At 45.2% G+C, this 19747-nt stretch overlaps 1 protein-coding gene and 1 long non-coding RNA gene across 18 annotated transcripts in view; one reads left to right on the top strand and one right to left on the bottom strand.

Annotated features, from left to right (window-relative positions):
* LOC121707290 overlaps positions 1–11081 on the top strand; it is a 24028-nt gene extending 12947 nt beyond the window's left edge. The window contains exons 2-3 of the long non-coding RNA XR_006031284.1: positions 7826–7902; positions 10329–11081. This is a non-coding gene — a long non-coding RNA (uncharacterized LOC121707290). The remainder of the gene's footprint in view (positions 1–7825; positions 7903–10328) is intronic.
* The window catches only part of ptprt (protein tyrosine phosphatase receptor type T), a 213570-nt gene that overhangs the window by 102404 nt on the left and 91419 nt on the right, over positions 1–19747 (bottom strand). For all 17 annotated transcript variants that reach the window (XM_042089740.1, XM_042089730.1, XM_042089744.1 and 14 more), the window contains exon 7: positions 17892–18185. In XM_042089740.1, the coding sequence (XP_041945674.1) occupies positions 17892–18185 (294 nt within the window). The remainder of the gene's footprint in view (positions 1–17891; positions 18186–19747) is intronic.

Raw genomic sequence — 19747 nt, forward strand, 5'->3', positions numbered from 1 at the left:
CTCTTAATTTAGCTGATGAGATGAGTTGGATCCTCAGGCAATAACAGAGGAGATTACACATAAACACAATTGCATAAAGCCACGCAAGCATTGTGGACTTGAGTGTTTTTCAGATGTTGACGATCCGTGGTTGCATTCGTGGTGCAATGTCACAGTAAAGGCTGCAATGTTACAATAGCAACAATACTATAGGGGGTTGCCATTGCACAAACCCAATGCAGAGCTCAATTGGAAACGATTGGAAAGCTCCCTTTTATCTTTTCTGACTCTGATAACAACAGCTAAGGCCACTGACAGGAGCCTGCCTTTCAATTTAGACAAATCTGTATGTTGCAGACAGCAGACGACTAATGGCTGTTTCCCTTAAAGACTTTGATGAATTGACATTGAGGAGTCGGTGGTAAACATTACTGGTCTTTTGTTTGAGACACGCAAGAGGTGGCTGCACTATTCAAGCAACTGATAAGCTCCAATCTGTTTGTTACATGGTGGGTAAATACAAAAGCACATCTTCCATCTCGAGTTAAATGACAAGTAGGAGAATATTACAATATCGAAGATAATCCTGCTGTCACAACAGTAATTAATAATTAGATAGAAACTATCTGACCTTCCTCTTTTGTCTTTGTGTGTTATTACCACCAACTTTTTGAGATTACTGCATAAATAGCTTAAAGTAAACAGGAAAGACAAACACCATTTAGAACAAAACAAGTTTTCGAGAAACACTCAAATGGATCACTGACCTTTTCTGAGTAAGCTACACATTTAGAATACAAGTGAGGCGTATGCCGCAACGACAACTAAGAATTCTAAACCACACTCTAGCACAAATTAATGAGAAATCCTGAAGAGGCGCCCACTTAGTGGCAAAACCGCACACACACACACACACACACACACACAACACAAACATATTGTGATACACTCAACAAACCATTGCCGGCATGCTGACACACACACACACACACACACACACACACACACACACACACAAATACATAAAATACAACACAAAAAATATACATACATGTAGAGACATACAAACAAACACTTGTGACACACTCAACAAACCATTGCTGAAACACACACACACACACACACACACACACACAAGCATTCTGCCACACAAGCAGCCAGGCAGGAGCTGTCAAAAGTGATGTGCACTTCTTAGCTGTTAAATATTCTTGGTTAGTCGTCCACTCCTGAACACAGGTCACACGTTTACACGCAGGGCAATTAGACAGGCCACCCGCCGGAGCAGAACAGCGTACAAATGTTGCTTTAATTACCCAGAGGCCTCCAGTCTAGTGGCCAACTGCCACTACAAGAATGAAAGAAAGAAAGAAAGAAAGAAAGAAAGAAAGGAAGGAAGGTTGAAAGAGAAGAAAAAGCTAATTTTCCCAGTCAATAAAGCCAGGCATGGATTTCACTGCACTACAGACCTGTAAATTACATTATTGTCTCTCTTTAACGAAAATACAAAACAAAACAATGAATAAGACATTCACCAGAGCAAAAGGTCGATAGTTTAAAAATGCCCTTAGGTACACTCAACTTTAAGCTTTAAATAACAACACAAACAACCTGAAAACAACCTCTTTTCTTAGTTCCTACATCCTCAGATAGTGTGTCCACAGATTGCAATGAGCACGGCTACCTGTAAGGCGCTCTGAGGAAATAGAACAGCTACATCCACATGTTTAAACTTGTGTCGACATCATTTGTGAACCCCTAAAATTCCCCCAAACACACTCATATCCTTAAACACACTCTCTCTCTGTCTGTCTCTCTCATATCTCACACACACACACACACACACACACACACACACACACAGATGTGCATACACATGTACATAAGTACAAACACTACTCAGGCCTGGGGCCACAGCAATTTTCATCAGCGCGGTTCGGTGTCTGGGATGATTCAATTCCTGCTCAAATGGGCAGCACAGTCACCACTTTTGGACCCAGATGTGGGTAAGGGGATAAGGGATAGGGGGATAGGGATAGGGGATAGGGGATAGGGGATAGGGGATAGCTGCCTGAGATCTAAGATGAGGAAGCCCAGCTGAGCAGGGGATGGAGGGAGAGATAATAACAGGGAGGAGAGGAGAGGGGGGAAAGAGGAGGTGAGGAAGAGCCAAAAGGCTCCCTGCATCCCCATTCCAAAATGAATGAACACTTGAAACAAAAAAAGGGTTGAGGTAGTGTGGGGCCGGGTGGGGGGGGCAGGAGGGAAAGCAATCTAAAGGCTCGGGGAAGACTGATATCAGTGAAAGACCTACTCATATCCCAAACACCTCTCCCTTTCTCCCATTCTGTCTTTTCTCTCTCTCTCTCTCTCTCAAACACACACACACACACACACACACACACACACACACACACACACACACACACACACACACACACACACACACACACACGCCCCATAAAGGAGTGCCTGTATCAAGAGATCCTTCTGGTTATTATGCTCCCTCCCTTCCGCCCGAGCGCCTGTCTGAGAAAGCAATCACCCGTTCCCTCAGAATCAATCAGACCTGCTCTCATTCCAATAATTTAGCAACACTGCAGGAAAACAACTCTCTCCCTCTCCTTCTCTCTCACTCTCCCTCTCCTTCTCTCTCCCTCTCCTTCTCTCTCACTCTCTCTCTCTTTAACTCTCCCTCTCTCCTTCTTTCTCTCTCGCTCTCTCTATGCCGCTGCTTTCCGCTCCTGTGATAAGTTCTTACGATGAGGATCATGATGCATCACATGGCGGTGACGGAGATCTCAATGCCCCTCTCTCTCTCTCCGAGCACCCACAATGGACATTCATGGAGTCTTGGGGAAGTGTGTGTGTGTGTGTGTGTGTGTGTGTGTGTGTGTGTGCGTTTGTGTGTGTGTGTGTGTGTGTGTGTGTGTGTGTGTGTGTGTGTGTGTGTGTGTGTGTGTGTGTGTGTTTCTGAATACCCTTGTGGATCCCTTTCACAGTTTCTGCATATCTTACCTAAAGTGCATATCAATGTATTTGTGTTAAAAAGCTGAACCCAATTTAATCTCAAGACTACTTAGATGCTGTAAGTATCATTTTGTCAAAAATAAAATAAAAACACCTCACCTGGTTCAGATCATGTGTAAATGTCACTTACATCCACAAAATCCACAAAATTACCTTGTTCACACCTGTTATCAAACTTACTGACAGGCCTCAAGGCCCAGTGACCTGAATGAAGCAAATGAACTGTGAGGAATCTCTGGACAGAAGAGGATCTCACGTCACTGTTGATGTGGTATCAGCTGGCGTTGTGACGTGTCATAAAGGCTAGCCAAAGGTCGGAAGACTTCAATTCCGTCCATTTCATTTGATTGCTCTATACTTCAAGCTAAACGGCATATTTCACACATTATTATATGGATGATCTATCATAGATGTATGGGTGTCGATGCATGATGTATGGATATGGTTTCTTATGTAAAATATTGCATCACTCTTAAATGTATTATATTTCATTATATTATATCACTGGACAAGTCCATTAGCAAAAAATAAAGCCAGGTTGTGATGCTGTAAAATGTACACTTATAATGGAAATGTACCTGTATTCTAACAAGCTATCTTTGAATGATAATAGACCCTTTTTTCAGTTTGTAGACAGTGATGACTGCGTACATTTTGGAAATGGAAGTATGGTGGAGTTAGTCAAGCTACAGTACACAAATGGATCAACAACAAAATACATTTTGATGCTAGTTATACCTCTAAATCAGTGTTAAAAAGCTTGTGTGTATGTTGTAGCTTCCTCTTCCTCGTCTGAATCGGAGTGAACAGAGCGTGTTTACGGAGAGCCTGTTCACTCCCTATTGACTGCCATTCTATCCAAACTGGGTGCAGTTCACAAGTAGTTCTCCTAGGGATGGTTGCAAATGAATGGGAGTCTATGGGGCTTGACGGCTGCATTTGTGTCACTTGCTTATCATCAAAAAACTTGACATTTCATTGTAGTTTCCACAACTACAGTGTGGGTTTTCCATCAAAAGTGAAACAAACAAATACCTTTGTCCTTTCGGTATTTTACAGGGTGGGCCGTTGGCTCCTATTAGAAATTCTCTGGTGTGAAGGACTGGGGTAACATATTACTTCTGTTTCCAAAATGTGCACGCATATTGCTGAACGTAGGCAGTAAAAGGGTCTATAAAAATAATAATAAGTTGAAAACTGAATATTTAATAAATGTTTTAAATATTTAATAACATCTGGAAAAATGGCTACTTAAAACCAACCTTTAATTTGACACCTCATTTGCAAATACCAAAGATGGTCTACATTGGGAACTAAACACAATAACGGCACATCTACAAATTAATTCTCTAATGAGCATTCCAATGTGTTCAAGCAAGGAACAATGGAAAAATTGCAAAATGCTCTCTAAATTATGATGATATCTTCATTTTAATTTCAAATATGAGAACTGAAGAGACAATGGGACCGAAAAGAGCTGACATGCCATTCTCAGGGAATGTCATTCTTTTTAATCATTCTAGGAGAAGTCATAGACAACCAATGCTGTGGCCCTGATGCCTACTGGCACATTCTTCTCAACATAAATTTTAATTGACATTTTAATCAAAAGGCACAAAGGTTAGGATATTGTAATTCCACCCCAGTGCGCACTGTGGTTCTGTCTTTTTTATTTAAAATAACTCCCACCGCAAAGGCCAAGCAGTGCTTTATTATGCACGGATCACGAATCCACTGAATATCTTCAAGTCTCCAAGGCAACTGTTATGACATTCACCGTCTTCAGCAAGCCTATTATCCACCATTATCTATTACGATTATCGCCCACAAAGTTATCATTTGTGTAGGGGCTGAAAGATTGCAAATAACTAACTTAGCATTAATTTACTGTCAAATATCAAGACACACCCTAGCTATTGAGGGTTCACAGTGACATATTATTGTTTGATTATATCATTGACAGTAGGTGAAATCCTTCAGTAGTTTTATCAGTACTATTATCATGCAAAGATTTTTTGTATCCAGCCTCATCAAATCATTGTGTTTTGAAGCACAGAGTACAACCCTAACTCAACAGTAATATGGACTGTCATGCATTGTGTGAAGTCTGGGGAAAAGTGTGGATATAAACATATATAAACAATAGTATGTCACTGTGATGCAGTTCTATGAAAGAGGGAAGCATCATACTGACAGTGACTACAAGCTCTATGTCCAGTATTTGATTTTGCAGAGGAAAACACAGCACAGGCTGCACAGCCATTTTCTCCGTCAATGATACTTCCCTCTGCATTTGCTGTGCTCCACCTGTCTTTCTGCTCTGCTCTGAATATTACAACAAACCACCAAATGAGCCACAGCACCAGCAGCAGTCTGCCCACCACCACTAACACCCCCACAACCACCATTAACCTCACCACCACAACCACCACCTCCACCTCCTCCATCACCTTTAGCAACTGACCCTGTGAGTGTCTTTCACTGGCCATTATTCATCAGGCGAGCGGTGAGCCAAAATGGCCTTTTTTTTCTTCTCCCCATTTAACACGGCACTTCTCCCAGAGCCCTCGCTCACACCGAAGGGCCCCTTTGGCTGGCCGCGCTAAAATTGAGATGATTGTGTTAAAAGAAAGGTTGCCTGGAAACAATTCACCGAAAGGCAATTATGAAATCCAGCAATTAAGTACTAGTTATTCCCTTAATGCAGCGCCCTGTTTGATGGGCAATGCTCGTCCGCCCAAACATCCCAGCAGCCCCCTTCGCTTATTACCACTAGCACCCGCTGTGTGGTGCAGCGTAGGCTGCTTTGCATATGGTTCTGCCTGTTATTTTTGCACTGATGGAGCCATTCACAGAGAGAGATCTTCCTCCAGATAAACATCAAAGCAGGGAGCACAATGTTGACTTGTTAAACAAAATAGATACACGTCCAAAAAGGAAGGGGAAAAAATACCCTACCCTGTCTTCACAAAATCACAAAGCAACTTAAGAGGATGTTCAGACAGGCATGAAATGAGAATCAAAAATCTATACACACATACGCGTACATACGCACGAAACACACACGCAGCTAAAATGAGAATTCGAAGTGTAGAGTCCCCCCATTATTTAATTGAGGTATACTCATAATGGCCTCAATGGCCTGGACGCTGCAGAGGGGCCAAAGATAACATCATGTTATTGATGTAGCCGATTTCAGAGTAAATTAACCCATTTAGCATGGCAAGTACTCGGCCTCAATGAGACTCTCTCTCCCGACTCCACTCTGCTTGCCTGCCTATTCAGGCCCCCTAATAAAGCCAAAATTGGATCCTGATGGCTCCCCGGACAAAGCTGGCGAGAGCTGGACTCTCTTCTGTTTGAAGACACAGGTCTCCAAAATGGAGGGAAGAAAAAAAGAAAGAAAGAAAAAACCTCCCCTCCCCAGGAAGGTCTCTCTTCATTTGTTTGTGGCTGGCTTCTGCCTACTTGAAAAGCTCATTGAGGTCGGACACACCGGGTGGCGCACGGCTGTCTCCCATCATGTCTTCATCACCGTCTGATTTCCAGAATCATTACTGGAGCTGGCGTCCTGTCCTCGAGTTCACTGAGAGACACAGTGTGTCATCATCTAGTACAGTGGTTTTCAAAGTGGGGGCCGCGAGGGGGTGCCATGGGGGCCTCAGCAAGTTGGAGGGGAAAATAAAAGCAAGAAATAAATACATTTGAAAGATTTAAAATATACTGTACTATGAGGGTTGTTATACAATGCCATTATAATAATGTGACGCATATCTGAACATATTTCCCATGATAATGACTGGGAATAATAGTAGAGTGATGGCTCTAATATAGCAGAAAGCCCCAAATAAAAATTTTACACACTGTATGCTCCATCGCAATGTGGTTGTGGCTAAAATAATTATTAGATTAGCTTAATGTATTTATACATTTGCCGTAGTATTGTCGATTGGTTTAATTAATAAAACATCAAGGGGGTCCTTGGCCAGAACCTAGTGGTATTTGGGGGGCCTTGTCGTAGAAAAGTTTGGGAACCCCTGATCTAGTATACACTGTCTCATTTTTGTTACTTTAATTAATTAATTAATTAATCTTTGAAGGAACTGCCTGATACATAATTTTACAAATGCATACAGTGCATATGAACACACATATACCAACAGGCCAATACCCAGGACAAGGTTTTGTGGATGTGTGTGTGTGTATATTTTTTTGTGTGTGTGTGTGTGTGTGTGTGTGTGTGTGTGTGTGTGTGTGTGTGTGTGTGTGTGTGTGTGTGTGTGTGTGTGCACTATACACTATGAACATATACATTTTTCTTTGCACTATGGAGATATAGCCCAACGAAAATAAATATGTTACATGGGCAGCATGTTGGAAGCCAGTTCTGAAATATCGAGCGAACGCAGTAGGAGACGACGGCAGCTGGCCCAGCGGAGGCGGCGCTTGTGTGCCTCTGTCCTCCAGGATATTTTTGCTCTCAAACCTCCAAATCGTCACAAGTTCATTAGCCCAGACCCCCAGCTATAGCACGGGGATGCTCCATTTCCTATTCCCAAATGGATGTTATATCGCCAATGCCTTCAATCTAAATTTTGAATTGCTTAATGAATATGCTTCCAAAGGATTTTTTTTTACTGCTGCCTCCATTTCTAAATACTTTTAGTGTGAAAAGCACATTAGTGTTGACTGTGAGAAACACATTTAGACACCAAGAGCCTTTCCTCAGAAAGAAGAATTAGTGGAACATTCAGCACTGATCTTGAAAATGATAGATCCTGAAAATGGTGTTGAGACATAGTTGTTGATTTTCTTGCAGTAAAGATCCTATTCTCAGAAGTACCTGGACATCTCGTAACAGTAGCACAAGATTGTGGAGTGGACACACAAGAAGAGGTAAAACTGCGGCAACCAATCACTGGATTCCAGGAACAATTGCTTTTGCAAGGAGTGCTGAAATCTGAGGTGCCATACATTTTTAATGACGGCAGAGTTACCCAGGACAGATAGTGGTATTTAATCTAAAAAGCTTTGGATTGTGTATCCCCTGTAGTAAACATCATTGATTTATCCATCTTAAATGTTGGTTCAATCCTCTGAGACATTAATGTCAAAGTGATTCCACTTTAACAATCAGTAATGAATTATGACAGTTTTTTTTAAGCAAAACGACTTTTCAAAGGAATACAAAGATTGAAGTGAGAATCTGACTTAGCATAAGACTTGATTTGATTTGAGCAAAGACATTCATTCTTTTGTCATCTTTTATTTGTCAGACTGCCAGGTCAGATTGCTATCAAAATGCATTTTCTTGATAAGTTTCATCTTTTTTGCATGATTCCCCTTTTAAACTGTTCCCAAATGTAACCAAGCTATGACTTACAAAAAAATAACTAAATGGAAATATAAAAAGGGGGAATGTTATCGACCATGCACAGGAATTATTATTCCCCATGTTATTGAGGATGGAAAAAGGCTTATTTTGTTTTTCATGAAGCACATCAACTTAATCTCCTTCATTCAATTGCTGCCACTCATCCAATCCAATCAGCCCACATCAAATCCTCATTCAAATGCCCACGTCGGAAGACATTCCTTTAAAAAAATGTGATTAATGTTTAAAAATGCATAAATGACACTATCTGAGAGGTATCGGCATCCGATAAACAGGAAAACGTCACATGGCAAATAACATATGTATTGGTAGGTGAACAGACTTCACACAACAACAACCAAGGAAAAAATATCTTTGTGAGTTGACAGGCCAGACAATAGCAGATGCAAAGACATGAAGAGATAAGAATAGGGCGTCAATCAGACCAGACAAAAGAAAAAAATCAGCAGCCACTAAATGCCACCGACAGACACCACTGGTCTTTTAGCACAGTTCTGATTTTGTTCCCTGCTAGTCACTAGTCAGACAGAGGACTCATCCTCTGATGAGGAAAATACACACACACACACATACTGTACATGCATATACACAATCAAATTCACACAAACTTGTTCTCATACACATAGGGCCTGTCCACACGGAGACACTTTTTAGGTTAAACGCAGAGGTTTTGCTTCGTCTTGGCAGAGCGTCCAAACGAATCCTGTAAACGCACTGCCCGAAACCGCACTTTTTTGAAACCTGGTCCCAGAGTGGAAAAATCTGAAACCGTAGCCCGTTTGAATTCGTTTAGACAGCGAAACCGCACATCCTGCTCGCGTATCGATGATGTCATCAGCACACCTCAGCTGCCCTGGACTTGCAATTATAATATTGCCTAACAATACTAGTTTTCATACATGACATTACCTACGATTACACTCCGTAAGATAAATATCACAACTGGTGCTGCGCAGCGCCGATAGCTTATGACTTGGTGGACTGAACACTGTTTTTCCCGGTGTTTTTTTATGCATTCTAGCTACTGTCAGTGACGCGAGAGAACTTAAGTTATTAGGAAAGTGCGGTGTAAGTTTAGGCTACATTAATTTGTGCATAGTGCCAGTGTCATTAATTTATTTTACATGTCTTACAACATATATGTGCATTCACAGTCGAGTGAAATCAGATATAAGCATACAAAGACGCTTAGAACTCACGTTAAGCCGATGGTAGCACACTGAATGCGAATGCACGATTTGATGCAGGCAAAAGTATTGACTGTTACTAACGAAGGTTTTATAGCAATATTATAAATGTGGCGACAGAATAGCCTAGAACTTGGGTAAGCCTTGTGTTTAGTAGCCTAATTGCGGTGATAGCCTAAACTAATGTGAATCACGGACTATCCTACAACCAAAGAAAGTAAAGGTGATTAGTAGGCCTGCCTGCGTTAGCCAAATAAAGGACGGGACTGCACCCTTCATAAACCGTAAAATAAAGTTTATTAGTTTTACAGTTGACTACAGTTGACAGTTCACCATCAATCCACACAAACAATTCTGGTTTCCTTGCACTAGCCATTTCGTCATAGCCTATTCTGTCTGTTTGTAAAGCGCAAATTTTGGTCAATTTCTGTAAAGAAACAGTGCCACCTATAGGCCTGGGGTATGAAGTAACGTGTTGAGTCGTGTTGAGATGGATCCGTTTGGACGCAAATATTCTTGATACGGTTCCAGGGAAGACGGAGGAAAAAAAGATCGGTTTGGTACGTGTGGACTAGGCCATAGTCACGCCCTCTCTTTCTCGGTCTCTCTCTTACATAGACACACACACACACACACACACACACACACACACACACACACACACACTCTCTCTCTCTCTCTCTCTCAGAGAAAATAAAAGCCACAACATGATGTGTCTCCCACTTTCCTTCTGTTTCCAGCAGACAGCAGTGAAAGACATCACAAAGGGAAAGTTTCTTTCCCTCCCTCTGAGGAGCGACCACAGGCGCACAAACAAACACCTCAGAAGGAGGCTACACGCGCCAAGGTGTCACGGAACCTGCCCCCTGTGCATAATTCAACACCTTTCCACTGCCTGTCAGGACGAGTGAGAATAGAGAGGGGGAGCAGAGAGTGAGCGAGAGAGATGGAGAGGGAGAGAGGGGGGTGGAGGGAGAGAGAGGGGGGTGGAGGGAGAGAGAGGGTGAACAAAAACTAGCCGTCTGAGTTAGCGTTAGCGGCCAGCTCCGGTCCTGTACACACACCTCCTCTTCTCCTCCTCCTCTTGCCCACTCCAGGGCTGTTTTGGCCTCAAGTACACTTGGAACTCCAAAAGCTCCCAAAACAGGGTGAAAGGCAGGAGGGGGGTAAGGGGGGCTTTTATCTGCCCATGGTGCTATTCAAGTCTGCTGACTTCATCTGAAGAGGTGCCCCACACCTCACAATAGACTGGGGACTGGCAGTGATATGCTCTCTCATTTTTTTTGGAGAGAGGGGCGAAGTCATTTGCATTGAGCCAAAGATAAAAGCCCATCAGCCGGTCTAGGACGCTGTAGAGGCCTGTTTTTTCAGGCCATTCATTGTAATGACGCTACTTGAAATATATATAAAAAACATCCCACACACAGCCCACTACGGCTCCAGTGCAGAAAAAGGTAAAATGTAAAGGACAAATGGCTAAACCTGATGAGTGTGCGTGCCTGTTATATGCCTTAAATGTCTTTCTTTTGTCATCTACAGGTAGGCTACTGTATGTGTTAGATTTGTGTAAAATGTGCAACCCCTCTCACAAACAGCACAATACAGACAATGTAACTAACTTATATATGATTGTATTTCTATTTACTTTTTAGTTAGTTGGCTGAAGCCTTGTTTTTGGAACAATTACATGTAGGCCAAAACGTGTTGCATCTTCACCCAGAGGTCTACAGCGATGACAAAAAAAAAATGCTGTCATCTTCATCTGGAGGGTTTTAGGGGTATTTTTTTTTTAGGAATCGGAACATAAGCCAGAAGACACATTAGATTCTCTGGCATAAACACTCAACCAATTAACTCTACACGGGAGATCATTTAAAAGGAAGAACATTTTAAAAGGATTGCTCATCCAGCAGATGATCAGAGGATTTTTATTTCAGTTCTTATTGTTTTACCTCCTGCCCCAAAAGTCCCTGTCTGTCCCTTAAGCATGATAAGTACCCAGTGAATAAGAGAAGGAGTGAAAGTAAGAAAGAGATAGAGAGAGATAGAGAGAGAGAGAGAGAATGAGAGAGAATGAGAGAGAATGAGAGAGGAAAGAAGTACGATGAGAGGCCATGGTAACAGAGGAGGCTGGGTTGGTGGTAGCATCTGAAAAATCATCTGTTGCCCGGGCAGAGTTTCCTATAAGGGGAGATCAGTGAGGTGGGACGCCTTTAATCTGTCCCCTGGCCCTCCACAACAGAGATGATGATCCCATCAGGACACATGCCACTGTAAACACACCCACACCCACACCCGCTAGCGTTCAGCACCATCAAATTCCATCTGGCCACTATCCCGACACAACATCTCTCAAACAAGCTCTTAATTCATATAGTACCGTACACAAATGGGTTTTCTACATGATAATACCGCATTTTAATGAGAATGTCTTCGGTAGGCTGTGTGTAAATGTCGTTTGAAATAGAGAAGGTGAAGAATGCTGCTCCTGAAACAACATTTTGAAGGGATGCACTCCTGTATTAGTTGTGGCGGGGTGGGGGCCATGACAGGAAATGTAATGAAACGCCCTGATAATGCATAAGAGGTGCCAAAAACACAAATCTGTCATGAATCCAACATTACCCAGGTGAAAATCACTCAGAGGACTCTGGAGTATGTGTGTGTGTGTGTGTGTGTGTGTGTGTGTGTGTGTGTGTGTGTGTGTCTGGGGGGGTGTCAGCAGGTGAGAGTGAACATGCCAGGAGGCGACACAAACAACAAACAAACACGCACACACGCACACACACTCACACACTACTAGATTATGCTGATAAACAAGCACAGACACAAAGAGTTACACACAGCATTAGCACGCTATCACCTTCATCTTCCAAGTGGGGGTCGGAGCGGGAGGGTGTGGGGATGTGGAGGGGAGATTTATGGTAAACTGTGGGGAAAGATAATAATAATAAATCCGGTTTGGGAGAGAGTCAGGTGGAGGGCTGCAGTCTATAGATCACTCACGCGGAGGAAAAATGGATTAGGGGATCTTAAGTCCACCTCCTAAAAGTGTGATTGGCGGTGGGCGTTTAAACGGGGGGGGGTGGGGGGGGGGGGGGGGGGGGGGGTAGTCATCCTGAGACGAGGGCGGCGAGAGATTAATCGTGGCAGGCGTTTTGACGGAGAGCCCAGCACCCTCGCGCCACGCTGCTCCCACCGTTAATAACCGGCAGCCCAAATCAGCCTTGGCCTGGAAAATGAACATCCATTTAGCGTAGCGGACAAACTCACACTCACACACAGAATCTCCAGTCCATCCATCGTCCACCCGCCCAAAATCAGCCCTGCTGAGAGGGGAGCATGTGGAGGGTTTTGTGCTGTGGGGTGGGTTGAAAGGTTAAAACTTATAACAAACAGGCCCCCCAATAACCCCCACCCCCTCTCTCCCTCAACGTTATCATCTATTATCTGAGATCTCACTTTGCCCCAATTCTTCTCCTTCATTTTAATGCTTTTGCTTAACAGGGAGATAATGTCCGTGGAGACTTGTGGAAGATTATGTGGAGATAAATGGTCTGTGCTTAGGGGAGAAGCCTGGGTGGTCTGGGTGAGGAAAGCTTTCTGAGAACAACAGCAGCATGTGTGTGTGCAAGCATCTTAAAGTATGTGACTGTACTTCCACACACACTCACAAACACACACACACACACACACACACACACACACACACACACACACACACACACACACACACACACACACACACATACACACATGTCACCTCTCGCCTACAGCTAGGGCCACACCTGAGTGCTGCTATTGCCGCCACTGCCACACCTGCCTGCTCCAATCTGCTAGCAGCCGTGCAGCGGGTCTGACAGGTGAACAGCAGCTCCACTTGAGAAACACATGTTCAGCTGCCCCGCACCCCTCACCTCTGTGTCCCCCCCCCCCCCCCCCCACACACACACACACACACACACTAACCTCACCTTCACGCACACCCTAACCACCACCACCACTACACACACAGGCACACACACACGCACACACACATAGAGATACACACACACACACACACCCTGACCTCACTTCATGGCACCAGGCCACCCCGGCGACTACCCAAGCCTGATCTGATGAAAACAGACAGCTGCTCTCATATTGATCGCTAGTCCAGACACGGAAGGACACAGGTGCTTACATGCGAAAACATGCGACTGTGGTAAACATTTGGCTCGCTTTCCGGCATCTGGCCTGTACATTGTCGGCAGTGTGGATTTCTGATGCTGCGCCATTTCAGATGCCATGACTCTCGTTTGCTTTATTTAATGGTCTTGGAGGTTAAGGAAAAGGCCAGCTAGCGCATCCAGCTACACATTAGCAACTACTCCCCAACACAGTAGTCTGGCTTCTGTTGGTGCTCCAGCCTCTCTGTCAGACTCTTTCAGACTCATGCAGTTTGAACTCCAGCTTCCCACATTCATAACATCCGTGGCATGGAATGCAAAACAAGCCTGCTGGGCTATACTTGCTAGCTGGGTAATGCGCTAGCACCTACTGCTTCTATAATGCCATTTGGTATTACCTCCTGTCAAAGACATTCCTCTGTTCATGCTTTGCAGATATTACACGCTTGCTATCTCCAAACCCCTGGCTCAGAGTGATCGAATTGATTGCTGCATGTTCGCATCAAATTATATTATATATCCTTCAGGTGGAGCTTTTTTCCCCTTGCGCTATTAATGTTAGCGCCGACCGAGGCTAATGTGAAGCCAAGCAAGCAGCGGTGAATCTGTGGCCGTACTGCGCGCTCGTAATGAACCCCACCGCCTGCAGGTATGGGCGCGAGGAGGAGGTACTTTTATGATGATGAGTAAGCTGTGTCAGAGTGTGTGTGTGTGTGTGTGTGTGTGTATGTGTGTGTGGTGTGTGTGTGTGTGTGTCTGTGTGTATGTGTATGCCTATGTGTGTGTGTGTGTGTGTGTGTGTGTGTGTGTGTGTGTGTGTGTGTGTGTGTGTGTGTGTGTGTGCGTGCTGGTGTGGAATTAGCATAATGTGAATCAGTGCAGTGTCGGAATACCAAATCCATAATTGGGAAGGCCTAAGTGTGCATGGAGGCTGTCAGGCGGGGAGGCAGGCACACGATCTGGGGGCTCAGCATGGGGAGGATGTGGGGGTGGGGGGGAGGCAGGGGAGGGTTGGAGACTCCGAGGAGATGGGGGTGGGGGTCTGGGGAAGCATCTCCTGCTACCTACACGTCTGCTCCAGGCTATAGAATTAGCACATCATTCTCACTCTCGCGCTCCCTAAAGCCCCCTGCATAACGACACGGAGTGAGCCACCACAGCACGCGTAGTCCCCACGCGCAGAGCTGCACTGCAAAACATGGGCATAATAGCACACATACAGAGGCATGTGCAGGTGCTGTTAAAACAGACGGAAATGCTGCCGTACATACCGACCTGACCACGCTCAGCAATGCTAAAGGCCAGAGGAGGTCACAGCAATCTCTATTCAAATGCAGGGTTCTTTTCCTCCAATTTCATTTCTTTTGCTTGCCTGCTCTTCTAAATTACTTTTAAAGTTTCGTATCCAGAAAAATGCCTGACAACGTTATTTTTTTTTCCTGTTCATCAGCAGTATATTGGAAATGAAGGCAGTGGATCAGGCAGGGGAGGTAAAGCAGAAGTATTTTAGAGTGTGTATGTGTGTGTGCGTGTGTGTGTGCATGTCTATCTGTGTGCGTGTGTGTGTGTGTGTGTGTGTGTGTGTGCGTGTGTGTGTGTGTGTGTGTGTGTGTGTGTGTGTGTGTGTGTGTGTGGTGTGCATGTCTATCTGTGTGCGTGTGTGTGCGTGTGTGTGTGTGTGTGTGTGCATGTCTATCTGTGTGTGTGCGTGTGTGTGTGTGTGTGTGTGTGTGTGTGTGTGTGTGTGTGTGTGTGTGTGTGTGTGTGTGTGTGTGTGTGTGTGCGCATGTCTATCTGTGTGAGTGTATGTGTATGTATATAAGTATATAAATGTGAATGATATGACATTAATCGACTGTATATCAGTGGTGTAGAGGGAGAAAGAAAGAGAAAGAGAGAGAGAGAGAGAGAGAGAGAGGAGGGAGCAGGCGAGACAGAGTGAGTGAGGGAAAGGTAAAAGAGGGACGAGGGAGTAGAGGAGTAGGGAATGAGATGCAGTAGCAGATGAGCCGAAGAGACGAAGAGAAGAGGAGGAGAGGAGTGGAGGGGAGAGGAGATGAAAAGAGAAGAGAAGAGAAGAGAGGGGGGAGAAGAGGAGAGAGGAGAGGAGAGGAGAAGAGGAGAGGAGGGGAGAGGAGAAGAGGGAAGAGGAGAAAAGAGAAGGGGAAAAGAGAGAAGGGGACAGGGCAGGAGAGGAGAAGAGGGGAGAGGAGAGGAGAGAGGAGAGAAGGTGAAGAGGGGAGAGGAGAGGAGGGAAGAAAAGAAGAGAGGAGAGGAGAGGAGGGGAGAAGAGGGGAGAAGAGAAGAGAGAAGGGGGAAAGAGAGAAGGGGACAGGGGAGGAGAAGAGAAGAGGGGAGAGGAGCAGACAGGAGAGGAGGGGAGGAGAGATGAAGCTCCAGATCAGTGAAGCCTCCCCGCAGTGTCAGCTCTGTCAAACCTGGCCCCTTCATCACGCCGCTCACCTGGATCACACGCTCTTCCCGCGGAATGCTCATCTGCTCCCCTCAATTAGCGTCCCCATCCGCCCGCGCGCCAGCCTGCCCCCTCGCCCGCCGCACATCTCATTTGATTAGCTGTCACTTTATCAAATCAGCTGTGGCTTGCCTCAGACGCCGCCATGCCCTACCCACTGCGTTAATAATTGCAAGTGAAAATTGCAACGCCCAGCCCCAGCCCCCACAAGCAATGCTATGATGACTCTACCTGTCTACCTGCAATCCTCCAAGTACACACATACACACACACACACACACACACACACATACACACACACACACACACACACACACACACACACACACACACACACACACAACTTCCTGTCCTCTATCCACCTTCACTTTTGCTCTACTTCCTACGCAATTTAACAGTCACAATTATCATCATCATCATCCCTAATTTCACAGCAGCTCCCCACCACCAAGTGTGTTTTAATTGGAAGGCGTCCCGGTCTCGGGGGGGCTCTTTGGCGGCGCTGTCCAGGATCTGGAGGAGCTGCGATTTCAGATGGTTTGCTGAACAAAACTTTGGCTGCTGATTGTGATATGGCTCTGTGTGTGTGTGTGTGTGTGTGTGTGTGTGTGTGTGTGTGTGTGTGTGTGTATGTGTATGTGTGTGTGTGTATGTGTGAGTGTGTGTGTGTGTGTGTGTGTGTGTGTGTGTGTGTGTGTATGTGTGTGTGTGTGTGTGTGTGTGTGTGTGTGTGTGTGTGTGTATGTGTGAGTGTGAGTGTGTGTGTGTGTGTGTGTGTGTGTGTGTGTGTGTGTGTGTGTGTGTGTGTGTGTAACAGAGATTGTGTTAGTCCCGTGGTGCATGTCGAAGCATCATTCCCGCTGGATTGGATTTCACTTCATCCTACTTTCTCCTCTCCATCGTGGGAAAAAAAGTCTCCCAAGTTAACCCAGTTTCAAATTGTTGCAGCTCACAGCCCTTCTCACAATCGTACAGCTAGCCAGCTTAGCCATTCTTTCTAACTTCTCATAGACTTAGCCACCATCTAAGCCTTCACTCTCCCTTAAATGTACAATACAAACACAAAGGAATCGGCATGGATACCTAGCACTCTGGAGTGGTTAGATTACAATCTCACTGCATTAAAGAATACAGCTGATTCTTTCTAAGAACATCTAGCTTACTGTACATGTTCTCAGTGACAGAAAAACAAAATGCTATCTCCGATATTATTTCTTTGAGTCCACCAGCGACCTCGCTGCCTTCAATTGTCCAATTGAGTCACCTGCCAGAACAGGCATCAAGGTAGCAGCTATTAACTCTGTTTAAGACAGCCTAGCAAGATAGCAATGCTGAAGGGCATCTTCTGTTTATTTACTGTCGGGAGACTTTAAGCAGATATCGACAGCTGACTTCATAATTCAGTGGAATTTTGGACGCTGGAGGCAGGATACATGTCTTGCCTTCAAAAATTGGCAAAATAAAGGTATCAGAATTGTATTTAAAAAAATACTTAATTTGGCCAAGCTTCGATGCATTGCTGCCACCAAATGTTATCTTAGAACTGAATAAACACACCAACTAAAAATTAACATTCATGTATGTTCAGAGGATAAAATGTCCGCAGTATAGAGCGTTTGGACACTCGTGTGTTGAGAGGATAAAATGTCAGCAGTACTCACCAGCACACTTGGTGCGGGTGACCAGGGGTGGCCCAGGCGGTCCCGTGCCGCCCTCTCCTGGCCGGGTCAGCAGAACCTTGATCTCGTACTCCACGTCCGGGTCCAGATGCCACAGCTTGTAGGTGGGCGAGTCCACAATGTGGGTCTCGGCCCAGTTGCCCTTGGTGGTGCGGTACTCCACCTCCTTTAGCATGATGGGTCCATCCCCGATGATGGAGTTGGCATTGGGCTTGATCCACAGGTAGGTGGCACCCACGGCCAGCAGCTCTGGGGGAGCGATGGGCGTCGGTGGAGCTGTCGGAGACAGGAAGGGACTTGGGTTGGACACTTACAGCACAGAGTAGGTCCAATATACAGTAGTTCAAGTAAAGTTATACTTGACTTGACTTGATGATATGGAATCAGACAGAATGCCATCTTGTGGATGAGGGGGGACGGAGATGGGAGTGAAAATGTTTGAGTGTGTTTTGTCACTGTCTAACTCAATCCCACTACTAAAAGATACAGTGAAAAAGCCCAAAACAATGACAATGAGATGTTTAGATATCTATAGCAAGAAGCAATCTGCACAGGTTGACGTCTTGAGCAATAAACAAAATAATATGACACAGAACTGTCATTTCTAAGCTGTATTCTGACAAGCCCTTTTTGGGGTGCAGCATTTCAACTGAGATTGGAGAGAAAGGAGTTTGATGGAAACTTTACACTTCTCAAGTGAGCCATGTCTTGTTTTCTAAAAAAAACCACAGCGTTCTCCTTGACAACAGGCCCGTAGCCAGTGGAGCGGCAAACCTCTGATGCTGAAACCAGTCTGCGCCGGGCTGGTGCACTTCCAGTGCATTACCCTTCTTTCCAGCTCCCTCTATCTATCTATTGATCCTTCTCTCTGTCCTCCCATCCTCTCAGCAGGAGAGAGAGAGAGAGAGACTGAGAGAGAAGTGTGAAAGTGAACGGAGACAGGCAGAGGGGGGTGAGAGAGAGAGAGAGAGAGAGAGAAAGAGAGAGGAAGCAAAAAAACGAAAGCAGCGGTTTGGGTAGAGTAGAGAGCACCGCCATAATCCTCAACAGCAGCAGTGGCGGTAGTGGCGGTAGTGGGGTAACCGCGCGTGAAGAGCCCGGCCATGCATGGCGCCATTGAACCCACTTCTAATTAGATGGTGTAGCCCGGCATTCCATGTAATCAACTAAGCCAGATTACCAGCCCTACATTTAGACACCGGCTACAGGCCTCAGACCCCCAGCTGACACTGAAGAATAGCTTCCCACCAGTACCTCCGGCTCCACGACCTGTGAGCTCCGACCATTTAACCCCCAACATGCACTAATCGGCTTCCTGGCTGGGCACAAGGGACCCGTGAGGAAACCCTTCTAAGCAAATGGCTTATTTATCATATTAGAGGACATGGTTGGGGTGGTGTGTGTGTGTGTGTGTGTGTGTGTGTGTGTGTGTGTGTGTGTGTGTGTGTGTGTGTGTGTTGGGATGCAAGGGTACAATTCAGCTTGGGGGAAGTGTCATCTGAGAAAAGGTATTAAGAAGTATTGCCTCGGCAGATGCTGTTAATAAACAGAGCTTGCTGCTCATTAAATTCACTTGTCATATCAACTGCTACTGTTCTCTTTTTACTTCCTCTTTCTTTCTAATGTGTGCACAAAGTCTGGTATCAGCAGAATCCTAGGGCGACACGTTTGCGGTGACAGCCTTCATTGGCAGGGCATAATGAGTCTTGTTCACTGCGGAGAGGCACAGATGTTCACTTTGAGGACATTGTGGGTAGGCGGCACATTCGGAACACCCGGTCGTGCCATTCAGGTGACACGTCCCTCAAAATAGCCGACACCCGTGCGACGAGGGAGCA

Source organism: Alosa sapidissima, chromosome 4 (genome assembly GCF_018492685.1).
Source record: "Alosa sapidissima isolate fAloSap1 chromosome 4, fAloSap1.pri, whole genome shotgun sequence".
NCBI lineage: Eukaryota > Metazoa > Chordata > Actinopteri > Clupeiformes > Clupeidae > Alosa > Alosa sapidissima.